At 45.7% G+C, this 23,495-nt stretch overlaps 1 protein-coding gene across 1 annotated transcript; it reads right to left on the bottom strand.

The window, feature by feature from the left end:
• Window positions 1-7,207: 7,207 nt before the first annotated feature.
• On the bottom strand, window positions 7,208-22,730 carry LOC120977494 (zinc finger protein 883-like). Its single transcript, XM_040405474.1, has 7 exons — window positions 22,689-22,730; window positions 15,992-16,104; window positions 14,975-15,136; window positions 14,810-14,900; window positions 14,627-14,706; window positions 14,135-14,228; window positions 7,208-9,035 (listed from the first exon to the last, which is right to left on the bottom strand). Exons 2-7 carry the CDS (start codon window positions 16,046-16,048, stop codon window positions 7,495-7,497), a joined length of 2,025 nt encoding a protein of 674 aa, XP_040261408.1. The 5' UTR covers window positions 16,049-16,104; window positions 22,689-22,730; the 3' UTR covers window positions 7,208-7,494.
• Window positions 22,731-23,495: the final 765 nt, after the last annotated feature.

Genomic DNA, 23,495 nt, shown 5'->3' on the forward strand with positions numbered 1-23,495 from the left:
ATGAGCAAATTGACTTTGGATGAAACATCGGAAGTTGATTTGCATAAAACTTCGTTCTAATACTGTACGGAGCAGGAGCTTACAGTTTTAGAATGTATTGGCTCCGATGAGCCGAAGTTATTGCTTTGCGAAGTCTCACGAGACTTCACGTAATAACTTCATAAATTAATTTGTACTGTAGAAAAACATTTCGCGAACTCGGGTTCCGAGGTACCGCAATAACTTTGGCTCATCGGAGCCAATACATTCTAATACTGTATGCTCCTGCTCCGTACAGTATTGGAACGAAGTTTTATGCGAATCGACTTCGGATGTTTCATCCGAATTCGATTCGCTCATCCCTAATAATAATAATAGTCTTTATTTATATGGCGCTTTACAATCAGGCGGTTTATCTACAAACATAGTCATAAATAACATAGCAATTAAAACACGAGGAGTGAGGGCCCTGCTCACAAGAGCTTACTATCTATAAGGGGGGACACATTTCCATGTCCATTCGATGTCCCTGGAAAATCCGTCCGTGTTTCATCCGTGAAGATGGTACATGAAGAATCCGTGTTTGGTCCATATGTCTGTGGGCGTCTTTGGTCCACATCACAGATCAATGTAGTGCTTGTCTCCGTGGTTTTCCCCACTGATGTGTGAACAAACACATTAAAATCAATAGGTACGTGCGCTGTCCGTGAAAAACGGAAACATGATTGAGTCCTTAAAGGGGTTATCCGGCACCCGTTTCGCTTCTGAAGCCTGGACGGCCACCGCTGCATCTCCCCGTCGCACGGATGAAAACATCCAGCATCGGGGGTGGCAGCCAATAGCAGGCGGTGACGGGGACGAGCCTACCTTGCATCGCAAGGAGGTTTGCCCCCCCCCCCTCCCCATGTTTTAATCCGTGCTACGGGGAGATGCAGCGGCCGTGCGGGTTTCAGAAGCGACATGGGTGCCGGGGAGTGAGGTAGGTACATTGTGTGTAATGGGCCCAGGCATTTCAGGGGTCGCCACCTGCCGATATCTGTAGAGCTCCTGAGTGCATGGGGTGGAGTAGTTACTGATGGGTGATGAAGAATGACGTTGAAGAGGGATGAATGGGGAAGAGTTACATTAGGGGATGTGATCGCCACCCTAAAAAGATGTGTTTTTAGGGGTCACCTAAGACTGTAGGTAGGAGATGGGAATTAACCTGATTTCTTGGGGCAGAGCGTCCAGAGAACTGGAGCGGCTCGAGAGATTCAGATTATGGTGGATGTCAGTCGTGAGTCGTTGGTTTGAATCCTACACTGTATGGGCAACCAGTGCAATGATTGGCATATGGTGGAGGCATTAGTGCAGCGACTGGCATCGGAGCAGTGGTTAGACAGATAGATGAGCCTGCCGCTGCACTCAGGCTAGCCTGGAGCAGGAAGATCTCCATTAGTAATGAGTTCCAGTAATCCAGACATATCCAGTCTGAAAAACCTGGAGTGTAGTACGGGCGCTGCCATCCCACCTCGTCTCTACAGTCTCTCCGAAATCCCGGACCCTAGAATCCAGCTAAATAACACAGAAACTTAGATGTTGGTTAGTGATGAGCGAAGCAAGCTTCTGATGCTACGTACGAAGTTGCTTCTTTCAAAACTTCGGATTAATGCTGTATGGAGATCCGTCTCTATACAGTATTAGAATGGATGGGCTCCGATGAGCCGAAATAAGTTATCCCTGAAGTCGCGCAAGACTTTGCTGAATAACTTCGGTAATTGATTTTTAAAGTGGAAAACCACTTTAAAACTTGGAACCAAACTCGGCTTCAATTCCGACTGATACATCGGAACTAAAGCCCAGTTTGGGTCCAAGCCGATAGGAAGGAAGCGTTCCTTCTCGACCGTCTGCTGCTTGTTAAAGGGGTATTCCCATCTCGGACAATGGGGGCATATCGCTAATACCTCTGGGACCCGCACCTACAATGAGAACGGAGCGGGGAGCGCTGTGGCTGGAGGACCCCGGCGTCCGTCCACCACCAAGCGCTGCTCCCATAGAAGTGAATGGGAGCGCACCGCGCATGCGCGGCCCATGCTCCCATTTAATTCTATGGGGCATACGGAAATAGCCAAGCCAGCGCTCGGCTAATTTTGGCAGCCGCATAGAAATGAATGGAGGGCGGCTGCGCATGCGCAGTGCGCCCTCTGTTCATTTCCCCGCTCCATTCTCATTGTAGGTGCGGGTCCCAGTGGTGGGACCTGCACCTATCAGACAATGGGGGCAGATCCTAGCGATATGCCCCCATTGTCTGAGATGCGACAACCCCTTTAAACGGAGGTGAAGTGCTGTCCCTATACAAAATCATTGTTCCTGGGGGCGGCAGAGTGATGCTCAGGGTGCATTCACACTACAGTATGTATTTTGAGGTCCGCAAAAAATACCGACAACGTCCGTGTGGCATTCGTTTTTGATTTTTTTTTTTACTGCAGTGGTGGGCGCCGTTCTTTTTGTGCTCGTGGACTTACTTCTCTACGGTCTGTGCACAAGAGATCGATGGGAGTGCTGAGCTGATCCACTATGTGGTTCTCTGTTTGTTATATGTGCAGATAACCAAGATTTACAAAAAGAGAATAACTTACCTTTTCTAGACTTCTTTTCTTTCCCCAGATCTTTCCCTGAATACAAATCCTCACTGTCCCTTAAAATACAGTATCCCCATGTAAAACCTTCTTCTGAAATAATAGGACCCAGAGGCTAAAAACCAAAACCATGCCGAGCTGAGCAAAGCAGAAACAAACTGTTATATCGGTGGTCCATGCCCACCACTATTCCACTCCTCTGGGTGGACATGACCACTGCTCCACTCACCCCCTCCATCGCTCCCATTTTCTGGTGGCTCACATTTGCCTCCTACCTTGTGGGCAAGGCTGTCGAAGTAGCACTGCCAGCACTCCTCTCCCCTTTGTAGGCTGAGGACTGGCCTTGCTGTGTACGTTGGACGCATGAGCAGTCTTCCTCTGGCTCTTCAAGGGGTGGCCCTTGTGCACCCTAATATACTCTAGCCAATGGCTGGCCACCCAAGGGTACTTAAAGCAAGCACCCTCCCCTGTGGGAAAGTGCTTGAGCAATAGGTTCTTGTTCACAAGTTTCCTGCAAGGGTGTGCCTTAGCTTGCCATCTGGTTTTGACCCTTTTCTGCCTGACCTGATCTTCATACTGACCCTGAGCTGCCCATCCTGACCTTGGACTTTTTATCAGATTGCGCGAACCCTGCCCACCCTGACCTCGACCTGTCCCTGACTACATTATTGCCTGACCCCTTTGTGTCTCTTCACCCCGGTGGGTGAGCAGTGAATTGAAGAGACTACTCCAAGATGTAGCAGGCTGGAAGTTCCCCTGCAGCAGAGTTCAGGTTTCTTTACAGGGGTTAGAGGCTGAAGACCAGGCGGTGGACTTAGAAAACGCCCTTAGAGGAAGTTCCAAACCAAATTTGTTCAAGTGACACAGCGGACCCACATACGTTTTGTAATACAAACTAAGAAAAACAACTACAAACTACTCGACTCGAAATAAGGACTGGGCAAGAAATACTCACAAGGACCTAATGGATTAGCCGCCAGACTGCTGTAAAGCAGATGCCCCCAACAACCTAACAGACAGGAGAAGACGAAACAGTAGGGAAACTCCTACTCATCGCAACACTCATGATATCTTCTGCTTTGTGTGGCCTCATTTTTTTAATTCCTCTTCCATTTCACCTTCATTTATCCAACCTCTCTTTTTGGCCGGCTGAGCTATATCTGGGTTTCTAGGTCTCTGCCTTTTCAAGTTCATGTTCCCAGTCTTTTCATACATTTTGATGTCTCTTTTTTTAAAACCACACAGTCGAGTCCCATTATTATGTCCTCTTGTACGTCAGCAGTGTGTAGCTCATGAAGGAGGTACCGTGTGCTGAGGGGGCTCAGTGGGTATATAAGGTGTGCGATAGGCTGTCTGCACACATATCCCTCAATGCTGTTATCAGTAAAAGTTGAACAAAAAGAGGTTTACTGGCTTTTGGACCAAGAGCAGCAGTATTTCTGACACTGCGCAGTTTGTGAACTGTTCTTGTGCTGTTGTGGTAAGAGTGTATCGTGAGTAGACTAATGCCACCATTGTGAACTGGAAGAACACAAGCTGGTGGGGGCAGCTTTATGGTCTGGGGAAGGTTTTCCTGGCATTCTCCGGGCCACTCATCCATGTGGAAGGCACTCTCAACTGATTTGGGTATGAATCCATCCTGGCAGATCATGTACACCCATACATGATGATTTTCTTCCATGGGGATAGAATCTTCCAGTAAGATAAATTCGGCATGTCACACGGCTAGAAATGTCCGACATTTGTTGTGAAGAGCATGACCAAGATTTCCAAGTACTACCCTGACCCCCTAATTCCCCAATTGAGCATCTGTGGGACCACCTCGATGGTCGTGTTCGCACTATGGATCCTCCCCCGCACCCCCTCCAGCAGCTGTGCAGTCAGCATGGCTCCAGATACCTGTGACAACCTACCAGGACCTTATGGAGTCACCCCCCGCCTGTCTACCTGCTGTCCGTGCTGTACACAGAGCTTGGTGGTCAGAGTAATGGGACTCCACTGTGTATTTTACTTATTCATACGATATTATATCACTTACCTCCTCTTTTACCCCTTGCCAGTTGCTCATTCTTCTTTAGCGCAGTGCGTAAGAATATTTTAAAAAACAATGACCCTTAGTTTTGTATATTTACTATTTATTTGGGCACTTACATCCATTGTGACAAAGATGAATTTTTTTAAATGCATGATCACATTCTTGCAGTTTTTACACATAAAATGACCACAAAATAAATGAGCTAAATATAAAAACTTCCAACCCTAATACCTCGGTTAAGAAGCAGACAGTAACTTTTTGAATACATTTTTGTAGATTTATTAAGGTAAAACTCTATTTTTCTAAAATAATGTCTAAGGAGCAAAACATACAGGAATATAAAAAAATATACAGACTGATCCTTAAAATACGAGACACTTTTGGGGTTATGACTTTAGAGGCCGATACAATTTCCAGGTCCTCGCCAAATTCAGCTATTTTTGAGTCCAAGAGTCTTTTTTTTCTGTAATTTATGAATCGTTCACGTGAGAACCGTATGACTTGTGCCGAAACAGGATCAGATCCTGTCCAAGGGAAACGGGCAACCTACTGGTCCAGGTACTTGCTGAGAACCGATCAAGACTCCTGTCCGTTATAGATAATACGCATTCGATTTCTGCACTGTGCTGTTGAATAGATTGACACCCGGGTGTTACCAATTCCCCTTCTCGGCAGGATGTGAACGTGCACAGTCGGTACTGGTTGAGCAGCATCAGACCGTGTAAGGACATGCCCCCAACTGGTAACACCCTGTTGTCAAATGGTTCATAACACTATTGGAGGAATAACAGAGGAACAGCACAAGGCAGAGTTCTCAGAGCAGATGCTCTAGAACAGTTATGTCATGGGGGATACAATGATTTACTAAAACAGACATTTCAGGCGGTGCTCTTTAAGATGTCAAATGAAACAATAAGGGCAGGGATGTCAAACTGGTGGGCCTCCCGCTGGTGCAAAACTACAACTCCAAGCATGCCCTGATAGCTGTAGGCTGCTCAAACAAGATGGAAGTTGTAGTTTTGCAACAGCTAGAGGGCCTTGAGTCTGATTTCCCTGACCTAGGGCAAAACTAGTGCAGGGTGTCAGGGGGCTGAGCATGTCGCAGGGATTTTCTCTTAGGTGCACTTTTAATATATGTGTCATGCTCCTCCCCCCGGGGTCCTGCACTAGGCATTGAATTGAATGGGGCTGAGCTGCAGTACCAAGCACAGCCTCTATACAATGTATGGCGCTGTGCTTGGAAAGCTGCGGGAGCCGGCTGTGCTCAGTAGAGCATGGCGGCTCCCTGCAATATCTGAGTCCCAACACCCCCGCCCATCTGATAATGAGGACCTATCCCGATGATATGTGATCAATATCCATTCCTGGATAACCCCTTTATTACCCCACAGGAGGCATATACGCATACTGCTAATATAGAAGCAAGCTCTGACAGGTCTACACCCCAAAGGTTCCATAGACCGATATACCCATAACCTAGCTGATCCTATCACACACCCCATACCTGCTATTCTCATAGTCAGAGGCTGGAGAAGCCACAAAATCTATGATTCTTACACAAAAATGACCATTGTTCAAGGAGCTTAAAGGGAATCTGTCCCCTCCGGCAATCCCTAATAAAGGGGTTGAGCCACGAAACACATTCTACATTTTTCAAACCAGCACCTGGATCTGAATGCTTTTGTAATGGCTTGTAATTCAAAATTTTGTATAGCTGCTGAGCAATTCACTAAAATCTATCTGCATAGCGCCACCTGCTGTTTGCTCTTTTCCTTATTTCTTGTCCACCTCACTAAGGTGGTCGCACATGTTCAGTTTAAATCTTCAACTGTCACCAGATATATTTGCCTTTAGAAGCTGTAGCAGTTACCCTGAGCTGTGATAGCCAGAGGGCTACTACAGAATTACACTCTCCCTGAGCTGCCGGCTTGAAATAAATCTAGCAGAACAATTGCAGCAATGAATGGGGAGATCTCTAGATCCATGTGAAGTACAGGGCTGGTTCTAAGTTTCTTTGAAATGGATTGTCATGTACTATATGATGTCTCATTTCATTTCTTTTACATTAATCACGGCACAACCCCTTTAAATACAGTAACACATGTATAAAACACCTGCCGTTGACTCCAGATCACATCCCATACCCACAAACTGGCCGCGGAATGCACTGAGAGGACTCCTGCGGACTCTCTTCACCTGGAGAGAAGGGCAAAAAAACATAAAACCAACTGTAGACATATACTGTACCTGGAGAAATGTTAACGTTGCCATGATTATATCTGTCCATGGTTAATTACATGGAGTAAGTCCTAACTGCTGCAGCCCCTACTTGAAGGAGCTGCAGAGTGTAAATGAGTTTTGGGGTGAAGCTGGGAACAAATGGGGTACTCCACTGTCCAACCATTCGTTAAATGTATGTCAATAGGCAAGGGAAGACTTGCCTTCTGTCTAAATCGCATGCTAATGTCTTGTGAGCTTCAGACCTTTGAGTTGGAAATGAACTTGCACCCTATGACGGCAGGTCCTGTGGAAACCATTACTGGTCGTGGCTCTGGCCCAAGGGGAAAACTTGTCTTCTCTTGACCATGAAAATCTAAAAACATGCACCTACTTACAAATCCACATGACCTGTGAATTGCCAAGAGTCTGTTCTTCTGTAAGACATTTCTCCCTTTCTATGGCTTCTTCACGGTGCGATTTCCCTTATGTACAATAAGAAAATTTTCCTGCCCAAACCGTTGAAGATGGGTAAGTCATCTTTTTTTGTGTGAATTCTTCAATGTTCAACAAACGTTGGCTGGTTAAAACGTTGCCCCGTGTGAATTCTCCTATATACAGTCTGGTTATCTATTCCACACACGACTATGGCTTCTCCCGAGCGTGACTCCTCTGATGTGCAACAAGAGTTGGAAGCTGGATGAACTGTTTCCCACATTCTGTACATGAATATGGCTTCTCCCCGGTGTGAATTCTTTGATGTACAATAAGAGCTTGTTTCTGGTTAAACCCTTTACCGCATTCAGTACATTGGTATGGCCTCTCTTTTGTGTGAATTCTCTCATGTACGACAAGAGCTTGCTTCTGGTTAAACGGTCTCCCGCAAACTGTACACGCATAAGGCTTTTCCCCCGTGTGAATTCTCCGGTGATCAACGAGACTTCGTTTTCGGGTAAAACATTTCCCGCACTCTGAACATGAATATGGCTTCTCCCCTGTGTGACTTCTTCTGTGCGCAGTAAGATCCGACCTCTGGGTGAAACATCTCTCACATTCTGGACATGAAAACGGACGATCCCCCGTGTGAATTCTCTTATGTACGTAAAGATTGTTTCTTAATCTAAAACATTTCCCGCATTCTGAACACGAGAATGGTTTCTCCCCGGTGTGAATTCTCTCATGGTCCACCAAATGCTGTTTGCTTCGAAAGCGCTTCCCACACACCGAACAGGAGAATGGCTTCTCTCCTGAGTGAATTCTCATGTGCCTCACAAGATCTGTTTTCCAGTTGAAAGATTTTTTACACACCAGACAAGTAAATGGCTTCTCCTCCGTGTGAACCTTCTGATGTTCATCAAGTTTTGTTTTAATTGCAAAACATTTCCCACATTCCGAGCAAGAATATGGCTTCTCCCCTGTGTGAGTTCTCTGATGTGCAACAAGAGCTTGTTTCTGGACAAAACATCTCCCACATTCTGAACACGAGTACGGCTTCTCTCCTGTGTGAATTCGCTCATGGATAATAAGATCTGTTTTTAGGATGAAACTTTTTTCGCACACCGCACATTGAAAAGGACTCTCTCCCGTGTGAGTTTTCTGATGGGCAAAAAGATTTGATTTAACTGCGAAACATTTCCCACATTCGGGACATGGGAACGGCTTCTCCTCGGTGTGAGTTCTCTGATGTTCAAGAAGATGTTGCCTGGTTGTAAAACATTTTTCACATGTTGAACACATATGTGACTTCTCCTCAGTGTGGGTTCTCTGATGTCTAACAAGACCTGTTTTCTGATTAAAACTTTTTCCGCAATCAGGGCACAAAAATTTGTTTTTTTCAGTGTGAATTTTTTTATGCTCACAAAGATCTAATTTCCCGGTGAAACTTTTCCCGCATTCTACACATGAAAATGGCTGCTCTCCCGTGTGGATTTTCTGATGTTCAAGAAGATGTGTCTTATTGGTGAAACATTTTCCGCATTCCAAGCATGAAAGTCGGTTCTCATTTCTCTTGTTTCTCCCGTCCAAGGGGGAAAGCTGTTGAGCAGTCTGTGACTGATCAGACGAAGATCCCTTGAGCATAGTGGGATCAGAGGAGCAATCGCTCTTGACTGAAGGTGGATCTGAGTATTCCGCTTCACAATCAGACACTAAACTTGGAGAATTGCACTCTAGACTCAATAGGACATCTGTTGGGGTAAAAAAAAAAATCATTGTTCTATCACTTTTTTTTAATTAAACACAGGTCTGTTACACATTGCTGCCTCACTTCCCTGGTATGGGAGGTTGCAGTTACTTTAGGCTGGTTTCATATGGTTGCATTTTTCTTTCGGTATCGCTGACACAACATGTAAGCCTCTCGTGGTCCCACTGAAACCAACTTAGATCACTATAGGGTTCTAGTAGAGGTCAGGTGTTCAGTAGAACCACAGGGAATCTACGGGATGAGGACATTAAATGCCAATCATATTACGGTCATGTGAAACCATTCTACACTAGATAAAACTGTACAAAGGAGACATTTATTGTCCAGTGAAGTAGGTCTAACTGGCTGGAGGGCCAATCTATGAGGTCACAAATATACCTATGTTGCATTAAATCTGATGAGGAGATTGTGTCAGATAGGTCCAAAAACTGAAATTCAGCTACTAAAATTGGGGAAATTTGGGGAGGAGAGGTGGCAAAGGTTTTCAATGTCAGATAAAGAGGGAAGGGGGGGGGGGGATAAAGACAGGGTGACTAAAGGCGCCTTCACACCAGCTGAGCATTGGCCAGATAATTGGGTAATATGGCTCGTTCATCGGGTAATACAAGGGTGCACAACCTTTTCTGGCTGGGGGCCACATTGTCAAACTGAATCCAAAGGGCCGAAAATAAAAGTTAAAGAGGACCTTTCACTGATTCTTACCCTATGAACTAACTATACAGACATGTAGAGCGGCGCCCGGGGATCTCTCTGCACTTACTATTATCCCCGGGCGCCGCTCCGTTCTCCTGCTATGCCCTCCGGTATCTCCGTTCCCTAAGTTATGGTAGGCGGAGTCTGCCCTAGCGCTGGCCAATCGCATTGCAGAGCTCACAGCCTGGGAGAAAATAACCTCCCAGGCTGTGAGCTCTGCGCTGCGATTGGCCAGCGCTAGGGCAGACTCCGCCTACCATAACTTAGGGACTGGTATCTCCGCCTACTATAACTTAGTGAGCGGAGATACCGGAGGGCATAGCTGGAGAACGGAGCGGCGCCCGGGGATAATAGTAAGTGCAGTGAGATCCCCGGGCGCCGCTCTACATATCTGTATAGTTAGTTCATAGGGTAAGAATCGGTGAAAGGTCCTCTTTAAAGGGGTATTTCCAACTGAAATACAGTATTTATGGCATATAGTACATCCAGTATATACTATAAATGTTGTCTAGTTACACCTCCAGGATTCCCATCTAATGGGAGAATACATGAAAAGTGCATGTGAGCAGCCACAAGACATAGACATAAATGTCTGTTACCAGATGTTAGGGGGCTGCACAGAATGGTATCAAGGGCTGCAAGCGGCCCCCGGGCCGCAGATTGTGTACCCCTGGGGTAATGTGATAACTGGTGCGGACACCCAAATTAACGTTTGCTGGCAGTAGATCATGCCATCTAAACACGCTCTGCTGCCAGCAAATAATGATTCTGTATAGGGACCAGCAATGGCATTAGCGATCACTTCTCCCCATACTGTGGTGGAGATCACTGCATGTCAATACAGCTTTCTCCTCCACTAATGAGCAAGCGATTATCAGGAACGAATGCTTCCTTCCCAACAATCGCTTGCTACATCGGGCTTTATGCAGACGGGATCACTGTTTGAGCGCCTCATCTAATCTAATCTGCATACAAGGATTCATTGGCGTAGTCACTAGGTTTAGGCATATAAAGGGCGGCCCACGAGAAAGTAGCCCGTCTCCAGCGATAGTATAACAAGATGAATGATCAAGTGGATTTATTTTTCTCTTTTATTACCCACAAGTCACAGAAGATGCTGGAAGGGGTTCCCCATTCGGGTCTCTGCATCCTTGGACACGTCAGATTACGTTGGCTGATACGGCTTGTGATGCTCCGGTTTGTGATGTTCTCCTTGAGTTCATCCAGGGTATGTGGATTGTTAGTGGACACTTTCTGGTTTAAATTTCCCCACAGATAAAAAAAAAACGCATATGGACAAGTCTGGGGAACGTGTTGGCCATAACCTCTTGGTGTTTCGTGAGTCAAATGAGATTTTCAGCGGACCAGTACCTCGTATTCTGGGAATTTACGTGACCTGATAAATGAAACCGAGCTTCGTCCGTCATGAAGTCCAGCAATGTCAGCAATTATAGCCAGCAGCCAAGTCCAGTAATTTCCATATTTAGCTCCGCACACGTTATTCGGTACAGTTTCAGGTTCAGAGATTTCAGCACTCGCTGACACGTCGTTCGTGATAAATCAACTTGCCGAGACAGTCTTCAAGGTAATTTTTTGGGGGCTACTTGCAATCCGCTGCTGAATTTCATGCACAAATTCTGCCTCAGTTTCTTCATGTTTGCAGCAGAGCCAGTTTGATGCCATTTCCAAACCAGACTCTGAATACAATGTTTAGCTGGTGGTTTTGTTCCTGGACACTTGTCGGCAAAGGTCTCGCATTCCCTTAATCGATCAGCTTCCACAACCGCTATTCGCTGTCCCGGGGAGAACACCATCTTTCTGACATAATTTTTATCAAACTGAATAATAAATCAGTCTTAGTTGCTAATAACAACCAATCAGAGCTCAGCTTTCAGTTCCCACAGGGCTTTTAAAAAATCAAAGCTGAGCTCTGATCGGATGCTATAGGCAACTAAGACAGATTTACTATTAGGCAGTTTGAGTTGGAGATATTGGAGGCGGGATACTTTTTCATGGGCCACCTTGTATATTAAAGCCACTGAAAAATTCACATGCGGTATGTATGCACTTTTAAACTAAAACTCACTGCCTGAAAAAGGATACTAAAACGAAAATAATGGCGGTACCAGTGCTGGACGCGCTAGGGCAGCGCTACTGTAGCTAGGTGTATCGGCGGCACTTTTACAGTTAGTTTAGGTTCATCAGCAGCACCTCTACAGTGGGTCATGTCCACACACCATCAGCGGTGGTCATCCTTTTTGCCTGTATGTTCACATCTTCATTCTATCTATTAGGCTACTTTCACACTTGCGGCAGAGTGATCCGGCAAGCAGTTCCTTCGCCGGAACTGCCAGCTGGATCCGGCAAAACGTATGCCAACTGATGGCCTTAGTAAGACTGATCAGGATCCTGATCAGTCTTAAAAATGCCTGATCAGTCAGGAAAATGCATTGAAATGCCGGATCCGTCTTTCCGGATCTAGGATAATTTTTTTTTCACCTTTTTTTCGGTCTGCGCATGCGTATTTTGGCAAGTCTTGCAGTCTAGCATGCTGCGGTTTTATCTTTTGCCTGACTGAAGACATCCTGATGCATCTTGAACAGATTAGGCTACTTTCACACTAGCGTTTGGGGTTCCGCTTGTGAGATCCGTTTGAGGGCTCTCACAAGCGGCCCCAAACTGATCCGTTCATCCCCAATGCATTCTGAATGGATAAGGTTTTGTTCAGAATGCATTAGTTTGGCTCCGTTCCACCTCCATTCCGCTCTGGAGGCGGACACCAAAACGCAGCTGCGTTTTGGTGTCCGCCTGGCCGTGCGGTGCCAAACGGATCCGTCCTGACTTACAATGCAAGTCAGGTCTGTGCTATAAGCAATGCGCCGCACAGACCTTTCACTTACCAGTCGGAGGAGCGCCCAGCCGGCCACAGACAGCACAGGTAAGTATAATGCTTCTAAAATTGCTAAGTAACCATGGCAGCCAGGACTGCAGTAGCGTCTTGGCTGCCATGGTAACCGATCGGAGCCCCAGCGATTAAACTGGGACTCCGATCGGAACTCTCCGCTGCCACCAATGATGGGGGGGGTGATTTTAATTAGGGGGGGAGGGTAGAGGGGAGGCCACACTGGCCACCAATGAATTTAATACTGGGGAGGGAAGGAGGGGGGGCCGCACTGGCCACCAATGAATTTAATACTGGGAGGGAGGGAGGGGGGGCCGCACTGGCCACCAATGAATTTAAAACTGGGGAGGGAGGGGGGTCTAGCCCACTGCTGCCTGGCAGCACCTAATCTCTAACAGGGGGCTATGATACTCACAATTAACCCCTCAGTCCCCTGTAAGAGATCGGGTGCTGCCAGGCAGCAGGGGGCCGTTATGTAAACATTTCTTAGTATATTCTAACTTGAAGCGTCTCCATCACTATGGGAATGCCTCTGTGTTAGAATATACTGTCGGATCTGAGTTTTCACGATGTGAAAACTGAGATCTGAAAAAGCTGTTATGCAGACGGATCCGTTCTGAACGGATGCAAGCGTTTGCATTATAGGTGCGGATCCGTCTGTGCAGATACCAGACGGATCCGCACCGAACGCACGTGTGAAAGTAGCCTTACTCTCCATTCAGAATGCATGGCGATATACCTGATCAGTTATTTTCCGGCATTGAGCCCTTTTGACGGAACTCAGTGCCGGAAAAGAAAAACGCAAGTGTGAAAGTACCCTTAGCGCTCCATAGGCTCCTGATGATTCAGGGCAATCCTGATGAAACGCGTAGAGCGCACCTAGGGAGCCAACTCTTTTGTCATGCAGAGTGAACCACTCTGAGATTGTTGTTCCCTGTGTGGTTACACTGGGTGTAGATTGCTCTACCAGGGGGTGCAGGACTGGCCAGATCAGGTCCAGACTGTGTTTACCACCCTATTTTTGTATACCTTGGGGGGATCTGAATGTCAGTCATCCAGAGGTTAATATTTCAGTACCCCGGTGCATTCGCACAGTACTCCTTTCGGTATATCTCCAATCGGAGATAAGGTGTGGGGGTATACTTACCTTGACCTCTCCACACCTGACTGTGATTGCACCAAGGTATATGCCTGTGATACCTAGGGGAACAAGACCCACAAGTGTTTCTTTTAACTAAATAAAGTGTTTATTTTTTTCCGTTTTAGTATCCTTTTCCAGGCAGTGACTCAGCTTCTATCCTCCATAGGATCTATCATGATCAGGAAATGCAGTCCTATGTTGCGTGTACAATAATAAGAGGTGAGGGCTGATGATTACCCGAAACCAGGCAGAGGCTCTTTTTCCCAACAGATTGTACCGACGAGACTGCGACCAGCATGAAGAAGGAGAATAATTGACTCATCTACAGCGGGAGGTTATCACTCACCTGGTGCATCCTCCTCCTTACTAGGAAAATGAGCTTTATAATACTCCTCGTCTCCCTCTGTATTCTCCACTTTGATGATAACAAGGTCATCCATCTAAAAGGTAATGACACTAGATGAAATAAAGTTTGATGTATGCGTGATATGAACGTATCCCGTATCCGCACAGCGCAGGTGATAAGTACGTGATTGGTGAGAGTCCCAAGCTGGTTAAGCCTGCGTGCTGCCGCTCCATTTAATCACTATGGGACTGCCAGAGGTCATGTCAGCCGAGGCCAGGGCTTGGCCGTCTCCCGGGAGTCCTATAGTGAATGAATGGAACGCCAATGTATATTCTTGATCACTGCTCCATTCATTCAGGGAACTTGGGAGCCCCATTCTCATGATCGGTGGCGGTCCCAACAATCAGATACTTATTCCCTGTGCTATGGATAGTGGATAAGTATATAGCTTGGGACAACCCTTTCAGGCTTTTCTTTCTCTAATTCCTCTACCTGATTATTCTTAGAACTGTCCAAGGGAAAATCATGAAGAGTATGGGAGCTTTCTGGTGTACTACATCTACTGGATCCATCTGTAAAAACACAGACAAAGTGGGGTATACATTATAATTGTAGGTGCATCCAGGTGACCTCTGAAACGGAGCCCCTTTACATTTATGGACAGTCTCCTCTTACCCTGTGGTGTGAGAGGCTCGAGTTTCTCCACCTTGACGTCCTTGTGCTGATCCTTCTCCCACTTCTCGGTGGAGAGAGAGACAGTGACCTCCTGACAACACAATGATACAGTCATCACCCGGACACATTGCTGTATTATATCCCAGCATTCCCAGCAGCGCTCACCTCTCCGCTCAGCATCTGGGCGATCTTGTTGATGATCTCTAGGATCTTCTGCTCATGATCTCTAAGATTTATCAGTGATTGAGGCGGAGGATCCATGACGGAGCTTTGGCTCTTGCTCCATCCTCGTGTCGCACACTCAGATTTCTTCACTACCATGTAATCCTGTGTACGGAGAGAGAAACACTAATAAATGTCATCTTTTCAGCCGGGTACCATCTTTATTAACGAGGTTGTGCCATGACCAACACTTCCCCTGTTCTCAGGATAGGGGACAAGTGTCTGATCAGCGGGGGCACCAACACTCAACTATCTCCAGCGATCCCATAGAGTTGAATGGAGCCGCAGCACGCATGGTGGACTGCCACTCCTTTCAAATAGGAAACACGGGGACCCCATTTTGATGATCGGCAGGGCCTATAGAAGATGGACCCCCACCGATCCTGCAGATAGGGGATACGTTTTTGCCATGGAACAACCCCTTTTTGATGACCTATCTTCATACAAGTCAATGGGGCTGAGCTGCAATACTAAGCACAGCCACTGTGCAAAGTATGGCGCTGTGCTTGGAAAGCTGCCAGGAGTCCAGCGTCCAGGGAGCACAGCAGCCCCGCTGATTGGTGGGGGTGCCAGGACTTGGACCTCTGTCGATGTGATAATGATGACCTATCCTGAGGATAACCCTCTTTTTGTTCACATGACTTCAAGGTTGTGTGGAAAAATCCAATGTGGAATCTGCAGCAGAAATCTGAGGCTGACCCTCCAACTTCTGTCACGGATTTACAGTTTGCGCGGCTCCGGTCTGCACCTTATTCAATAGCCTAATCTACGTGCAGTTTACCCGCTGCGGAATTCAGTCAAAAACGGACATGTCACTTCTTATGGCGGATTTCAATTTGCATGGAAGGAATGGCAACGCAAATTTCCATTGAAAACAATGGGACTGGCAGGATTTGCCATGAGTTTCACACGGATTGTAGTGCGGCGCAGACTCGAAGAGTGATTCCCAGGAACCCTCACCTCTCCCGTCAGCAGGTGGATGATCTCCAGCGTGAGGGTCAGTATCTGTTCCGACATGGTGTAGACGGTCAGCAAATGGACAATTATCTTGTGAAGTCAGAAGGATGGGAGACCTGGAGAGACAACAAAAGAGACGGATCAGAGAGAGGACACGTAGAGAATCCATAAAGTGCTCCAGCTTCTCATAAAAACGTGCAGCTTTATTAATAACAATAGAAAACTGTTCTCCAAACACGAATCTCATACAAGATCCACGAGGTCTACACGTTTTGGACTCCACAATCTCGGTCCTTACTCATGACATACCGAAAAGTGAATGTTCACCTCTCTTTAACCCCTTCCCGACATGTGACGTACTATTACGTCATGGAAGTCAGTGACTCCGCGCATTTTGACGTAATAGTATGTCATGGTGTTCGGGCGAGCACCGGAGCGGTGCGCACCCGATCACTGCATAGGTCCGGCAGTCCCTGGTAGCCGGGCCCCTGCAGTATCCGCCAGCATCGCTGTTTACAGCGATGCCGGTGGATTAACCCCTTCTATGCCGCGGTCAGCGCTGACCGTGACATAGCAGTGGTTAGCGGCGGGTGAAGGAGCGCATCGAGTCCCCGCGCTGCTGTGGCGGGGACCTGATGTGTGACAAGGAAGCCCGATGCTGTGCAGAGGCTGCCCAATGCCTTGCATGGCATCAGGACCTGCCTTCTACGGGAGCCGAGGAGATCCAGCCTCAGGCCCGTCTCCTAGGCAACATGTTAGTGTATGACTCTGTGTAATACACTAACAGGCAATGCATTACAATACAGATGTATTGTAATGCATTGTAGAGGGGATCAGACCCCCAAAAGATGAAGTCCCAAAGTGGGACAGAAATAAAGGGTAAAAAAAAAGTGTTTTTTAATTATAAAAAAATTAAGTTTCAAGTAAAAAAAAAAAAAAAAAAAAGAAAAAAACCCCCCTTTCCCCAGATTTCATAATAAAAAAAAAAAAGGAAAAACACTCATATTAGGTATCGCCGCGTCCGTAACGACCGGCTCTATAAATATATCATATGATCCATTCCATCCGATAAACACCATAAAAAAATAAAAATAAAAACTGTCAAAAATTATTGTGTTAAAGTGAAATAAAAAATAAAAAAGTATACCTATTAGGTATCGCCGTGTCCAAACCAACCTGCTCTATAAAAATATCATATGACCTAACCCCTCAGGTGAACACCATAAAAAAAATAAAAAAATTCAAAAAGTGTCAAAAAAAGCCATTTTCAGGATGTCAGTTTTGTCTGCGATTGCGTTAAGTTGTTCAGTTTTTTCCGCGCGGATGCAATGCGTTTTGATGCGTTTTTCACACGTGGGATAAAAAACAGAAGGTTTACAAACAACATCTCCTCGCGGATGCAATGCGTTTTTCACGCAGCCCCATTTACTCCTATGGGGCCAGGGCGTGAAAAACGCAGAATATAGAACATGCTGCCATTTTCACGCAACGTAGAACTGATGCGTGAAAAAAAACGCTCATGTCCACAGACCCACTGAAATGAATGGGTCAGGATTCAGTGTGGGGGCTATGCGTTCACGCCACGCATTGCACCTGCGCGGAAAACTCGCTCGTGTGAAAGGGGCTTTAGGCTACATGCACACAAACGTTAGGGCTCCGTGCCCGTGCTGCGGACCGCAAATATCGGTCTGCAATGCACGGGCACAGACCGTGGGGCAGTCGTATGTGGATCCGCATTCGATGGTCCGCACCGCAAAAAAGTAGTGCATGCGCTACTTTTTTGTTGTGCGGAGGCACGGCCAAAAACACCACGAAAGCACTCCGTAGTGCTTCCGTTCCGCATCTCCGTGATTGCGGACCCATTCAAGTGAATGGGTCAGCAATCCGTGATGCGGAATGCACACGGCCGGTGCCCGTGTATTGCGGACCCGCTGTATGCGGGCCGCAATACGGCCACGGGGGCACACGGTCGTGTGCATGTAACCTAAAACATCATTTTCTGGTTTCAAAAATGCTATTATTGTGTAAAACTTAAATAAATAAGAAAAAGTATACATATTAGGTATTGCCATGTCCGTAATGATCTGCTCTATGAAAATATCACATGACCTAACCCCTCAGATGAACGCTGTAAAAATAAATAAAAACTGTGCCAAAATAAAAAAATTTTTGGCCACGTTGCCCCATAAAGTGTAATAATGAATGATTAAAAAATCATATGTACCCAAAAATGGTACCAATAAAACTGGCACCTTATCCCCTAGTTTCCAAAATGGGGTCATTTTTGGGAGTTTCTACTGTAAGGGTGCATCAGGGGGGCTTCAAATGGGACATGGCATCTAAAAACCAGTCCAGCAAAATCTACCTTCCAAAAACCATATGGCGTTCCTTTTCTGCTGCGTTCTGCGCCCTGCCGTGTGCCCTTACATCAGCTTACAACCACATGTGGGCTGTTTCTTTAAACCGCAGAATCAGGGTAATAAATATTACATTTTGTTTGGCTGTTAACCCTTGATGTGTTAAAGAAAAAAATTGATTAAAATGGAAAATCTGCAAAAAAAAATGTTAAAAAAAATTTCATCTCCATTTTCCTTTAATTCTTGTGGAACACCTAAAGGGTTAACAAAGTATTGAGTAACTTGAGGGGTGTCGTTTCTACAATGGGGTCATTTATGGGGGTATCCACTACGTAGGCCCCACAAAATGACTTCAGACCTGAACTGGTCCTTAAAAAGTGGGTTTTGGAAATTTTCTTAAAAATTTCAAAATTTGCTTCTAAACTTCTAAGCCTTCTAACGTCCTAAAAAAATAAAATGACATGAATGGGTCAGGATTCAGTGCAAAAGGATGCCAACATAAAGGAGACATATGGGGAATGTTAAGTAATAAATATTTTATGAGGTATCACTATCTGTTTTAAGAGCAGAGAAATGAAAATTTGAAAATTGCGAATTTTTCAAAGTTTTTGGTAAATTTTGGATTTTTTCATAAATAAAAGTAATATATATTGACTCAAATTTATGACTATCATGAAGTACAATGTGTCACGAGAAAACAATCTCAGAGTGGCCTAGATAAGTAAAAGTGTTCCAAAGTTATTACCACATAAAGTTACACATACTATCCGAATAGTTGCGTCTTGCTCGCAACATTTCGTTCCTTGTCACATAAGGTGGGTGACAAGAAGTCGCTAAAAGGCTAGTATTGCCAGCCGTCTCTTTTCTATGGGTTGATGTTGAAATTACTGAATTGGCGGCATCACCATATAAATGCAGGTCCAGAAATACCTGAGATTTTGGATCATGATGGATGCTACATTCGATTGTATCTCTCCCCTCATTGAAGTATTCACCTAAAGCTGGAATGTCCGCCACATCTCCGACCTATATAATCAACAGATCGTCTATGTAGCGGCCATACCACTTGATATTATCTAAAAAAGGGTTAGCTTCCGTATAAAAAAAAAAACTCTTTCCCACCAAGCCATGAAAATATTAGCTATGGAGGGCGAAAATTTCGCCCCCTGACTCCTACTAGCTGCAAATAATACTCACCATTAAACATGAAGAAATGATGCTTCAGTAAAAATTACGTAACCTTGAGCTGTGTGGTGTAATCACTATAAGAAACCAAAAACCTGTATCGCTATTTGATGGGGAATATTGGTATATGGCGACACCACATCTAGAATTAGCATTCCACTCTAAACTGTCGCACGTTTGCAATACTTATATTTGGAACTAATCATTAAGTGGGAAATATACAAGACAGCGGTCGTATACGGCTGGGATGTGCCATGAATGTCCGATTAGCCCTGAGTAAATCAGCAGTGGAGGCTGTTATAAGCAATGGCAGCCAACGTGGCACCAGAGGAGCAGCTGCCAAAGAACCGTCAGAAAAATGTCAGCTGAAAGTTGGCCCCTCACATATAATCCAGGCAGAGTGGAGGGGCCTGAGGAACAAGACAGTTTTGTAAGGCTCACAGAGATCAGTCAGGACAATGTAATATTCCTGGAAAGTCCTGAGGACCTTTGTTAGGACATGGAGCCCCCGCCCCTGTCTGCAGCATGATCGGCATGTGGAGAGGGTTATACATCCCGGATCTGGGCAGGAGTTCTGTGCCCCCCGCGATAACCATCGTGTACATGCACATCAGGATGCGGGCACGGGAGCCTTCATGCTATGGACATGTATGTTCGGGTACGGGCAGGAGAGCCTCCCGCTATGGATGTGTATGCTCATGTGTGGGCAGAGGAGCCTTCCTGCTACGGACACGTATGTTTGGAAGTAAAGAATTAAATGTTACATGTTTTTATTGAACACACCATGTAAACATTCACAGTGCAGGTGGAAAAAGTATGTGAACCCTTGGATTTAATAACTGGTTGAACCTCCTTTGGCAGCAATAACTTCAACCAAACGTTTCCTATAGTTGCAGATCAGATGTGCACAACGGTCAGGAGTAATTCTTGACCATTCCTCTTTACAGAACTGTTTCAGTTCAGCAATATTCTTGGGATGTCTGGTGTGAATCGCTTTCTTGAGGTCATGCCACAGCATCTCAATCTGGTTGAGGTCAGGACTCTGACTGGGCCACTCCAGAAGGCGGATTTTCTTCTGTTCAAGCCATTCTGTTGTTGATTTACTTCTATGCTTTGGGTCGTTGTCCTGTTGCAACACCCATCCTCTGTTGAGCTTCAGCTGGTGGACAGATAGCCTTAAGTTCTCCTGCAAAATGTCTTGATAAACTTGGGAATTCATTTTTCCTTTGATGATAGCAATCCGTCCAGGCCCTGACGCAGCAAAGCAGCCCCAAACCATGATGCCCCCACCACCATACTACAGTTGGGATGAGGTTTTGATGTTTGTTGTGCTGTGCCTCTTTTTCTCCACACATAGTGTTGTGTGTTTCTTCCAAACATCTCAACTTTGGTTTCATCTGTCCACAGAATATTTTGCCAGTACTGCTGTGGAACATCCAGGTGCTCTTGTGCAAACTGTAAATGTGCAGCAATGTTTTTTTTGGACAGCAGTGGCTTCCTCTGTGGTCTCCTCCCATGAAATCCATTCTTGTTTAGTGTTTTACATATCGTAGATTCGCTAACAGGGATGTTAGCATATGCCAGAGACTTTTGTAAGTCTTTAGCTGACACTCTATGATTCTTCTTCACCTCATTGAGCAGTCTGCGCTGTGCTCTTGCACTCATCTTTACAGGACGACCACTCCTAGGGAGAGAAGCAGCAGTGCTGAACTTTCTCCATTTATAGACAATTTGTCTTACCTTAGACTGATGAACAGCAAGGCTTTTGAAGATACTTTTATACCCCTTTCCAGCTTTATGCAAGTCAACAATTCTTAATCGTAGGTCTTCTGAGAGCTCTTTTGTGCGAGGCATCATTCACATCAGGCAATGCTTCTTGTGAAAAGCAAACCCAGAACTGGTGTGTGTTTTTTATAGGGCAGGGCAGCTGTAACCAACACCTCCAATCTCATCTCATTGATTGGACTCCAATTGGCTGACACCTCACTCCAATTAGCTCTTGGAGATGTCATTAGTCTAGGGTAGGGGTTTACATACTTTTTCCACCTGCTCTGTGAATGTTTACATGGTGTGTTCAATAAAAACATGTAACATTTAATTCTTTGTGTGTGATTAGTTTAAGCAGACTGTGATTGTCTATTGTTGTGACTTAGATGAAGATCAGATCACATTTTATGACCAATTTGTGCAGAAATCCATATCATTCCAAAGGGTTCACATACTTTTTCTTGCAACTGTACATGTATGTTGTTGTGCTGGGAACAGGGGACCTCTACTGCCATCTACATGTATGTTTGGATACGGATTGATGAGCTTTTCTCACATGTACATGTATGTTGTGATGCGGACAGGGGACCCCTCCTGTCATGTACATGTATGTTGTGATGCGGACAGGGGACCCCTCCTGTCATGTACATGTATGTTATGATGCGGACAGGGGACCCCTCGTCATGTACATGTATGTTGTGATGCGGACAGGGGACCCCTCCTGTTATGTACATGTATGTTGTGATGCGGACAGGGGACCCCTCCTGTCATGTATATTATAATGCGGACAGGGGACCCCTCCTGTCATGTACATGTATGTTGTGATGCGGACAGGGGACCCCTCCTGTTATGTACATGTATGTTGTGATGCGGACAGGGGACCCCTCCTGTCATGTACATGTATGTTGTGATGCAGACAGGGGACCCCTCCTGTCATGTACATGTATGGTGTGATGCGGACAGGGGACCCCTCCTGTCATGTACATGTATGTTGTGATGCGGACAGGGGACCCTTCTGCTGTACACATAACTTTACAAATAGGGGTTACAGGCAGCCATTTAAAGAAATAGAATGCGGTGTGAAGCCCCATTGGGGCACACGGAGGGGCGGTTTCCTACAAGAGTAGAATTACTATATTAGCCGCACGGCTACCGCGTGTACACATCATACAGACCTGCGGACACGCTGCCCTGAGCAACCAATCAGGATTTAGCTTTTTGAAGCAGGTCTGAGAATGAAAGCAGTGATCAGATCGGTTGCTATGGGCAACTCCTCCAGTCCTCGCGTGGTCTTAAAGGGAAGAGTGATACACGCGTGTAATTACCTGGATGTCTATCACATGTACACAAGAGACACGCAAATCACATGATAAAGACAACAAAACACTGACCTCATGCCAGGCGGCTCCGCAGCCCAGGGGACGAAGGACCTGTGATGATGTCACTGTCACATGATCAGTCAGGGGTGGAGCTGCCCAAGAACAAGGGGGATGGAGAAAAAAAAAAATGCACACGACTAGCTCCTCCCCCTGATCACATGACTGTGACATCATCAAAGGTCCTCAATCCACTAAAATCAACGTAAATTACAGATTCTGGGTGTGGAAATGTGACATCGGCGAGATTTATCAAAACTGCCGCAAAGGAAAACTGGCTTAGTTACCCATAGCAACCAGTCAGATCCCAACTTTCATTTTTCAGAGCTCTTTTGGCAAATGAAAGGATTGCTCTGATTGGTTGCTATGGGCAAATAAGCCAATTTTCTTTTGCAGAAGTTTGATAAATCTCCCCCGGTCTATACAGTCGTGGCCAAAAGTTTTGAGAATGACACAAATATTAGTTTTCACAAGGTTTGCTGCTAAACTGCTTTTAGATCTTTGTTTCAGTTGTTTCTGTGATGTAGTGAAATATAATTACACGCACTTCATACGTTTCAAAGGCTTTTATCGACAATTACATGACATTTATGCAAAGAGTCAGTATTTGCAGTGTTGGCCCTTCTTTTTCAGGACCTCTGCAATCCGACTGGGCATGCTCTCAATCAACTTCTGGGCCAATTCCTGACTGATAGCAACCCATTCTTTCATCATCACTTCTTGGAGTTTGTCAGAATTAGTGGGTTTTTGTTTGTCCACCCGCCTCTTGAGGATTGACCACAAGTTCTCAATGGGATTAAGATCTGGGGAGTTTCCAGGCCA

Source organism: Bufo bufo, chromosome 8 (assembly GCF_905171765.1).
Source record: "Bufo bufo chromosome 8, aBufBuf1.1, whole genome shotgun sequence".
Taxonomy (NCBI): domain Eukaryota; kingdom Metazoa; phylum Chordata; class Amphibia; order Anura; family Bufonidae; genus Bufo; species Bufo bufo.